The following is a 9,935-nucleotide window of genomic DNA, read 5'->3' as shown; positions in this document are numbered from 1 at the left end:
TAGATTCAGGCAATACAGGAGTCACTATTCAAAATCCGGCTGCCTCATCTTTGGTAGTTGAGGTGAAAAAGCGCCAACATGAAGACTCCAAGTTAAGTCATTATAAAGATACAATTCCTCAAAAAGAAAAGTCGCCATTTGAGATTTCTGCAGATGGAGTTCTCAGGTATCGAAGCAGGCTATGTGTTCCGGATGTTGCAGGATTACGCCGTCAGATTTTGGAAGAAGCTCACCATTCCCATTATTCTGTTCATCCAGGAGCGACAAAGATGTACCATGATCTCAAGTCCATATATTGGTGGGACGGAATGAAGAAAGATATAGCAGAGTTTGTAGCTCAGTGTCCTAATTGCCAGCAGGTGAAAATTGAGCATCAAAAGCCCGGAGGATTGTTGCAAGTTATAGAGATTCCACATTGGAAATGGGAAGTGATTAATATGGATTTTATTGTAGGCTTGCCTCGTTCTCGGCGTAAGCATGACTCTATATGGGTAGTTGTTGACAGACTTACAAAGCCAGCTCATTTTCTACCAGTTAGGACTACGTACTCAGCAGAAGATTATGCAAAGCTGTATCTCAGAGAGATAGTACAACTTCATGCTGTCCCAATATCCATTATCACTGATAGGGGAGCACAATTTACAGCTAATTTCTGGAAGTCCTTCCAGGAAGGTTTGGGAACTCATGTGAGACTTAGCACAGCATTTCATCCACAGACTGATGGGCAAGCTGACCGCACCATTCAGACCCTCGAAGATATGTTGCGAGCAAGTGTGTTAGACTTCAGAGGTAATTGGGATGATCATTTACCACTCATTGAATTTGCATACAACAATAGTTATCACTCTAGCATCCAAATGGCCCCATATGAGGCTTTATATGGGAGGAAGTGTAGATCGTCAATTGGATGGTTCGAGGTAGGGGAGACAAAGTTAATAGGCCCAGAATTGATCCAGCAAGCGGTAGAAAAGATCAAGCTTATTCGAGACCAGTTGTTGACAGCCCAGAGTCGTCAGAAATCTTATGCGGACAATCGTCGACGAGATTTGGAATTCCAAGTTAATGATTGGGTATTCTTAAAAGTGTCGCCGATGAATGGTGTAATGAGATTTGGCAAGAAGGGGAACCTTAGTCCCCGGTATATTGGGCCCTACAAAATTGTACGCGAGGTGGGCCAAGTGGCTTATGAGTTAGATCTGCCTTCAGACCTGGAGTCAGTCCATCCAGTTTTTCATATGTCAATGCTTCGTAAATGCATTGGAGATCCCTCCAAAATTGTGCCTGTAGATGATGTCCAAGTTACTGAGAAATTGTCCTATGAAGAGGTACCTATTGCCATTCTAGATAGGCAAGTTCGGAGACGCAGAACCAAAGACATAGCCTCAGTTAAGGTTCTATGGAGAAACAATAGTAGAGAAGAGATGACTTGGGAAGCAGAAGAAGATATGAAATCCAGATACCCACATTTATTTCCACCCCAGAAGAAATTCAAGATGAGACGCCATTGTCCCCAGGTATGTAATGCTTCTTTTGATGACTCCTTGGTCGTGTGGGACCAATATTGTTATTGTTGTTGTAGCCCTGTTAACACATTCACCTGATATTACATGGCCTAGAAAGGCCACTGATTTGAGCCAAAACTCGCACTTTGAGAATTTTGCATAAAGCTCACGATCCTTGAGAGTCTGCAACACTATTCTGAGATGCTCTGCATGATCTGTCTCACTACGGGAATACACCAATATGTCATCAGTAAACACAATGACGAATAAATCAAGATAAGGCTTGAATACTCTGTTCATAAGATCCATGAGAGTTGCTGGTGCATTCGTCAACCCAAACGACATGACAAGAAATTCAAAATGACCATAACGGGTTCTGAAAGCGGTCTTCGGAATGTCAACTTCTTTAACCTTTAACTGATGGTAGCCTGATCTGAGGTCAATCTTGGAATAACACTGAGCACCCTGAAGTTGATCAAATAGGTCGTCTATTCTGGGAAGAGGATACTTATTTTTAATGGTGACCTTGTTCAACTGGCGGTAGTCTATACACATACGCAAGGATCCATCCTTCTTTCGGACAAACAAGACCGGTGCGCCCCAAGGTGAGACACTTGGCCTTATAAATCCCTTATCAAGAAGATCCTTCAACTGAACTTTTAACTCCTTTAACTCTGCTGGGGCCATCCTATACGGTGGAATAGATATCGGCTTAGTGCCGGGAAGTAGGTCAATTCCAAAATCAATTTCCCTATCGGGAGGGACTCCGGGTAGGTTATCTGGAAAGACTTCTGGAAATTCACTGACAACTGGCACTGACTGAAGAGCTGGAGTCTGGGCATCTGCATCTCTGACTCGAACTAAGTGATAAATATACCCCTTGGAGATCATCTTTCTGGCTCTAAGGTAGGAAATAAATCTACCCATAGGTGCTACTGAATTACCTTTCCATTCTATAAGTTCATCGGGAAAATCAAATGTCACAGTTTTGGTTCTACAACCCACAGAGGCATAACAGGACTCTAACCAATCCATACCCATAATCACGTCAAAATCTACCATCTCTAATTCTATTAAGTCTGCTATGGTGCTGCGATGGTAGATTAACACTGGACAACCTCTATAGATATGCCTAGCTGTAACTGATTCCCCAACCGGTGTGGATACTTCGAAAGGTTCTTGCAACTTTTCGGGTTCTATCCCAAATTTCTTAGCAATATACGGGGTTACATAAGATAGAGCGGATCCTGGGTCCATAAGAGCGAATACATCGAAGGTGAAGATTGGTAGCATACCTGTGACAACATCTCCATGAGCCTCTGTATCCTGGCGACCTGACAGTGCATACAGACGATTCTGACCACCGCCCGTATTACCGGGCTTTGCTGCTCCGCACCCCTGCTGGGCTTGGAAATTTTGGGGAGCTGCTGAATTTGTGGACTGAGCTACATTATTGTTACCCCCGGTATTCCGTCTTGCGGACGGACAATCCCGCAGAAAATGACCCGGCTGACCACACCCAAAACAACCATCCATGCCCAAACGGCATACTCCTGAATTATTCTTGCCACAAGTGTTGCATGTAGGGTGTTGAAAACCACGGTTAGTCACGCTGGCCTGTGAATGTGAGCCTGTCGTTCCGAAGTTCCGGTCTTTCTGGTTAAACTTGGACCTTTGAAATGGAGCACTAGCTCTTGAGGGAGTAGGTCTTGATGACCTATTCTTAAAAAATGATGGTTGCCATCACCTTGAGATCCCCCATGACTGAAATTACCAGCAGACTTAGCCCTCTTACTAAACTCCCTATCTTTTTGCTTCTGTAGGGCTTCTTCTTCATTCATTCTTGTCTCGTTACCTTGCACGAATGCCAGTATCTTGGAAATAGTCATCTTGTCGTTCGGAGCAGCTGTGTTGGCATCCCTGTGCAACTCGGTTTTAAGCCCAAGTACAAATCTCCTAACCACGGCTCTCATATTAGGAACCATGTGAGGAGCATGTCTGGATAATGACACGAACTTGAGGTAATAGTCCTGAACAGTCATGTCCTTTTGCCTTAGATTCTCAAACTCTATAGCCTTGGATTCTCTAACCTCAATCGGCATGAAATGTTCAATAAAAGCATCTGCAAATTCGTCCCAAGTAGCAGAAGGTGCATCCTCCCCTCGGGATTGTTCCCATGTCTCATACCAAATATGGGCCACATCTTGCAGCTGGAAAGCCCTGAATTCTGCTGCCTCTGTATCAGTAGCATGCATCACACGAAATATTTTCTGGAGTCCATCAATGAAATTCTGGGGGTCTTCCTCCTTCTTTAACCTTGTGAACACTAGCGGCTTCATCCGCATAAACTCCTGAGTCCTAGAACGGTTTGACCCACTACTAGCGCCTGAGCTAGGGGCCGTTTCCTGTCGTTGGGCCTGATTTGCCAAAATTTGAGTGAGTAGCTGAATAGCTCCTCTAACATCTTCATCAGAAGTATTGGGAGAGATAGCAGTGGCATTAGCTGTGGCGGCTGCCTGGGCCTGAGTGCCCCCTTCTGTTGCTGCGTCAACGGTAGCCCTCTGGCTAGTAGTGGTATTTTTCTTGTTGTACTTCCTTTTTGGAGCCATTTCTGAAATATGTAGTTCGCACGAGTTAGGAGAATTCCTAAAAGCATTACTCTATCTGCACGAACTAGAGTATGAAAGAAGTGAAACAAATCCTGAATGTCTTGGTGGTTAAATATTTATACGTGTGGGGCCCTCACACATATAAAATAGACCCCACTGGACACGGCTTCATAGACTCCCTAAGACACTTGAACCTAGGCTCTGATACCAAGCTTTGTCACGCCCCGAACCTGGGCCTGGACGTAACACGGCACCCGGTGCCTGACTGCATGTGACCGAGCGAACCAACTGGCTGGCTGAATCAACATGTGATACCAAAACATAACTAATTGCGGAAACAACTAAACACATGTTGATATACTAAAGGTCTGACTGAAATCATAATGCGGAAATACTTAGACAATCTAAAATATATCTGACAGTAGCCAACATGGCTAAACCAAAACAATTGAACAACTGCCAGCAAGGCTAACATAATAAATATCTGACTGTCTGAACTGTGTCTATGAAGCCTCTAAGAGTACCGAATGATAGATCTGTCTATAAACTAAAATAACCGGATAGCTGACAACGCCCCGAAGGAATGTGGGGCTCACCAGTAGCTGATACGTGCACTCCTAATTAGCTGAGTCGTCAACCTGTGTATCGTTACCTGCATCGCGAGATGCAGGCCCCCAAGCAATAAAAAGGGACTTCAGTACATTTGAATTGTACTAGTATGTAAAGCAACTGAAGCAATAAAATACTGGAACTGGAACTGAAACTGAAAACTGAACTAAACAGGAAAGCAAGAAGCTGAAGTACTCCCTGTTCTGGATGAATAATCACTTGTAAAACTGTAAATATAACTGTGGCCTGGGGCCCAAATATTATGCACAAAAACTGTGGCCTCTGGCCCAAGCAATACGTATGCATAAACTGTGGCCTAGGGCCCAAAAATACAGATACAGGTGTTCAACATTAATATTTTACAAAACTGAGACTGGCTATAGCTGATAGCATGATAACTGTTTCTGATTCTGGGACTCTTGCCAAATAACTGGTTATACACTGACTGAGACTCATGTGATAATAATGCAAAAGTCTATAAAGATTACGTGATGGGTTCATGATGTTCAAAGTGACAACCATGAACGAATTCTGTAACTGCAACCCTAGAAGATAACAGTTCTATATCATATCATGAAACTAGGGCTAAACTATATTCAGAGTCAAATTGCGGACAAGTATGAAGAATGAGGCGTAGGGAGAATCATGAATATTCCCTAACGTAGATAGTTAGCCTCACATACCTTAATTCCAGCCTTTGAGCGTAATACAATGTTCGTCAACCCTTTCAACTTTGATCTATATCAATACAAGTCAAAGGGATTCTATATTAGCAATAATATTCATGCTTTGGTCATCTAAGCATTTTATCAAACACTTAGTGGGCATGAACCTCCATAGTCTCCATTAATGGGGATTTCTTCACCCAATTTCCATTCTATTACTTCTAGATGATTCTACAATATTAAGCAGATGTAATTAACATCATTCTTCATCACCCATATGAATACAACAATCCCAAGTCAACAATCCAACAACCCTAGCATAGTTCATATAATTCTCTTTATCAAACCCATTTACTATTCTCCCAAGAACTTATCAACACTTTAATCATCATGAAACATCATAAAACTTACCTTAGTTATTTTAGGAATAAGCCTTGAGTTGAAATGCTTCACTTGAACAAAACCCTAATTCCATCTTCCATGGAATTTCTTGACTTGAATGGATTTGATGTGTTTCTCACACTTAGTTTTGTGGATTGATGAAGTGGATCTTTAGTTTCACTTGGATTCTTGCATACGAAGTGTTTGGATAGCTCTAGAGAACCCTTGAGTCGTGTAGGAGAAATGGGAATGAAACAAATGAGTTTGGGTCTCTTATTAATATCTTAAAATATGACCCATCGGGCAATTCTACGCCCATTTTTACGGACCGTCAAAATGGTCCGTAAAACTACCTAGCAAAAATTGAGTTTCTATGACCATTTTACGCTGGCTTGAGTCAATTTGACGGACCGTATAATTGTTTTACGGACCGTCAAAATGAACCGTAAAACTGCCCAGCAAAATATGGTCTTCTGTGACCATTTTACGGACCCTATAATTGTTTTACGGACCGTCAAAATGAACCGTAAAACTGACCAACAAAATATGATTCTCTGTGACCATTTGACGGACCGTATAAATGTTTTACGGACCGTCAAATGGTCCGTCAAAATCCTTCTCCTCGGACAGTCTGTCGTATGATGGGCATAACTCTTTGCACAGATGTCCGTTTGAGGCCCATAATATACCGTTGGAAGGCTATTTCAAGGGGCAACAACTTTCATCATGGAAGTTTTCCCATATTCCAAATTAATTGAGGGGTTATGGTCGTTGGAAGTAAGACCTTCCATAAACTCACTTGCAAACATGCCCAGTAGAGTGGCTTCCAACTTTTCTTTGCCCAAAGACATTTCTTATGACTTAATTGGTTTTCAAAACACTTCCTATAACCCTCATATTGGTTCCATTATATTATCATCTTATGAGTCAAACTTTCGTCCGAAGTTACGAGGTGTTACAATATCTCCCCCTTGGGATCATTCGTCCTTGAATGATAACCATAATATCATTGCCTCACAGGGCTACATCACAATAGCATTATAAATTGGCCACACACGACCAGTAGCATGAAAAGAAAGCTTACATACCTCAAAATCTTAATGCTTCATCATAAATCTCTTCTGCAGGCTGAAACAAGTGCGGGTACCTGGATTTCATATCCTCCTCGGCTTCCCATGTAGCTTCCTCAACTTTCTGACTCCTCCACAGGACTTTCACTGAGGCTACTTCCTTAGTTCTCAACTTGTGAACTTGACGATCAAGAATGGCTACATGGATCTCCTCATAGGTGAGGCCATCCTTAACTGTTATAGCAACAGCAGGAACAACCAACGAAGGGTCTCCCATACACTTCTTCAACATGGATACATGAAACACTGGATGAACAGCAGCTAACTCTTGTGGCAACTCAAGTTCATAAGCTATTAGACCGACCTTTCGTAAAATTCTATAAGGTCCAATATATCTGGGACTGAGCTTCCCTTTCTTGCCAAATCGCATAACACCCTTCATAGGTGAGACTTTAAGGAACACCCAATCGCCAACTGAAAATTCTAAGTCCCTTCGTCTCACATCTGTATAAGACTTCTGGCGACTCTGAGCCGTTTTCAAACGCTCCTGTATTAACTTGACTTTCTCCATAGCCTGGTAAACTAAGTCTGGTCTTAACAACTCTGCTTCACCTACTTCGAACCAACCAATTGGTGATCTGCACCTTCGCCCATACAGAGCTTCAAACGGTGCCATTCTAATACTAGCATGATAACTGTTATTATAGGAAAACTCGATGAGTGGTAAATGGTCATCCCAATTACCCTTGAAATCTAGGACACATGCTCTCAACATGTCCTCAAGGGTCTGAATAGTGCGCTCTGACTGACCATCTGTTTGTGGATGGAAAGCTGTGCTGAGGTTCACCTTGGTACCCAATCCTTTCTGAAAGGATTTCCAGAAGTTCGCTGTAAACTGAGCACCACGATCTGAAATAATGGACACTGGTGTCCCATGCAATCTGACAATCTCGTTAACATATAGCTTGGCATAATCTTCTGCTGAATCTGTGGTCTTGACTGGCAAAAAGTGCGCTGACTTAGTAAGCCTGTCAACGATCACCCAAATAGAGTCATATCTCCTAGCTGAACGAGGTAAACCTGACACAAAATTCATATTGATCATTTCCCATTTCCAGACAGGAATATCAATATTCTGAGCTAAGCCACCAGGCCTCTGGTGTTCGGCTTTCACTTGCTGACAATTTGGGCACTTAGCTACAAAATCTGCCACATTCTTCTTCATATCGTTCCACCAGTAAATCTCCTTAAGATCATGATACATCTTAGTGGAACCTAGGTGAATGGAATACCTAGAATTGTGAGCTTCTGACATGATTCGCTCTCTGAGCCCATCTACATCTGGAACACACAATCTACCTCTGTACCTCAAGGTACCATCATCTCCCCCTTGTTCGAAAGTCGTTGTCTTATGCTTGTGAATTCCCTCTTTTAGCTGCAACAAGTACAGATCATTAAACTGTTTCTCCTTGACTTCTACGACTAAAGAGGAAAGAGCTCTATTCTTGACAACTACACCCCCATCCTCGGAGTCTAACAGCCGAACTCCAAGATTGGCCAAACGGTGTACTTCCTTTATCAAAACTCTCTTACCTACGTCCACGTGGGATAAACTTCCCATGGAAATCCGACTAAGAGCATCAGCTACAACATTCGCTTTCCCCGGATGATAGAGAATATCCACATCATAATCCTTAAGAAATTCGAGCCATCTCCTCTGCCTAAGATTCAACTCTCTTTGCTTCAAAATATATTGCAGGCTTTTATGATCGGTGAAAATATCCACATGCACACCATATAAGTAGTGCCGCCATATCTTGAGTGCAAAAACCACAGCTGCCAACTCTAAGTCATGGGTTGGATAATTCTTCTCATGAGTCTTAAGCTGTCTGGACGCATAAGAAACAACCTTACCATGCTGCATTAAAACACATCCGAGACCAACTCCCGAAGCATCGCAATAAACCACGAACCCTTCAGTTCCCTCTGGCAGCGTCAAAACTGGAGCAGAAGTTAATCTCTTCTTCAACTCTTCGAAACTCTGCTCACATATCTCTGACCATTGGAATTTGACTTTCTTCTGTGTCAGCTTAGTCAGCGGAGCTGAGATAGAGGAAAATCCCTCAACAAAACGCCTATAATAACCTGCCAGGCCCAAGAAACTTCTGATGTCTGATGCTGAGGTGGGTCTGGGCCAGTTCTTGACAGCATCAATTCTCTAAAGGTCCACCTTAACACCTTCACCTGATATTACATGGCCTAGAAAGGCCACTGATTTGAGCCAAAACTCGCACTTTGAGAATTTTGCATAAAGCTCACGATCCTTGAGAGTCTGCAACACTATTCTGAGATGATGTGCATGATCTGTCTCACTACGGGAATACACCAATATGTCATCAGTAAACACAATGACGAATAAATCAAGATAAGGCTTGAAAACTCTGTTCATAAGATCCATCAAAGCTGCTGGTGCATTCGTCAACCCAAACGACATGACAAGAAATTCAAAATGACCATAACAGGTTCTGAAAGCGGTCTTCGGAATGTCAACTTCTTTAACCTTTACCCGATGGTAGCCTGATATGAGGTCAATCTTGGAATAACACTGAGCACCCTGAAGTTGATCAAATAGGTCGTCTATTCTGGGAAGAGGATACTTATTTTTAATGGTGACCTTGTTCAACTGGCGGTAGTCTATACACATACGCAAGGATCCATCCTTCTTTCGGACAAACAAGACTGGTGCTCCCCAAGGTGAGACACTTGGCCTTATAAATCCCTTATCAAGAAGATCCTTCAACTGAACTTTTAACTCCTTTAACTCTGCTGGGGCCATCCTATACGGTGGAATAGATATCGGCTTAGTGCCGGGAAGTAGGTCAATTCCAAAATCAATTTCCCTATCGGGAGGGACTCCGGGTAGGTTATCTGGAAAGACTTCTGGAAATTCACTGACAACTGGCACTGACTGAAGAGCTGGAGTCTGGGCATCTGCATCCCTGACTCGAACTAAGTGATAAATATACCCCTTGGAGATCATCTTTCTGGCTCTAAGGTAGGAAATAAATCTACCCATAGGTGCTACTGAATTACCTTTCC

At 42.7% G+C, this 9,935-nt stretch overlaps 1 protein-coding gene across 1 annotated transcript; it reads right to left on the bottom strand.

The window, feature by feature from the left end:
• Positions 1 to 595: 595 nt before the first annotated feature.
• Positions 596 to 3,391, bottom strand: LOC132637878 (cold shock domain-containing protein 3-like). Its single transcript, XM_060354902.1, has 3 exons — positions 3,250 to 3,391; positions 2,798 to 3,133; positions 596 to 621 (listed from the first exon to the last, which is right to left on the bottom strand). Exons 1-3 carry the CDS (start codon positions 3,389 to 3,391, stop codon positions 596 to 598), a joined length of 504 nt encoding a protein of 167 aa, XP_060210885.1.
• Between the last annotated feature and the right edge of the window lie 6,544 nt (positions 3,392 to 9,935).

Source organism: Lycium barbarum, chromosome 4, assembly GCF_019175385.1.
Source record: "Lycium barbarum isolate Lr01 chromosome 4, ASM1917538v2, whole genome shotgun sequence".
Lineage (NCBI taxonomy): Eukaryota > Viridiplantae > Streptophyta > Magnoliopsida > Solanales > Solanaceae > Lycium > Lycium barbarum.
This window is presented reverse-complemented; position numbering and strand designations above follow the sequence as displayed.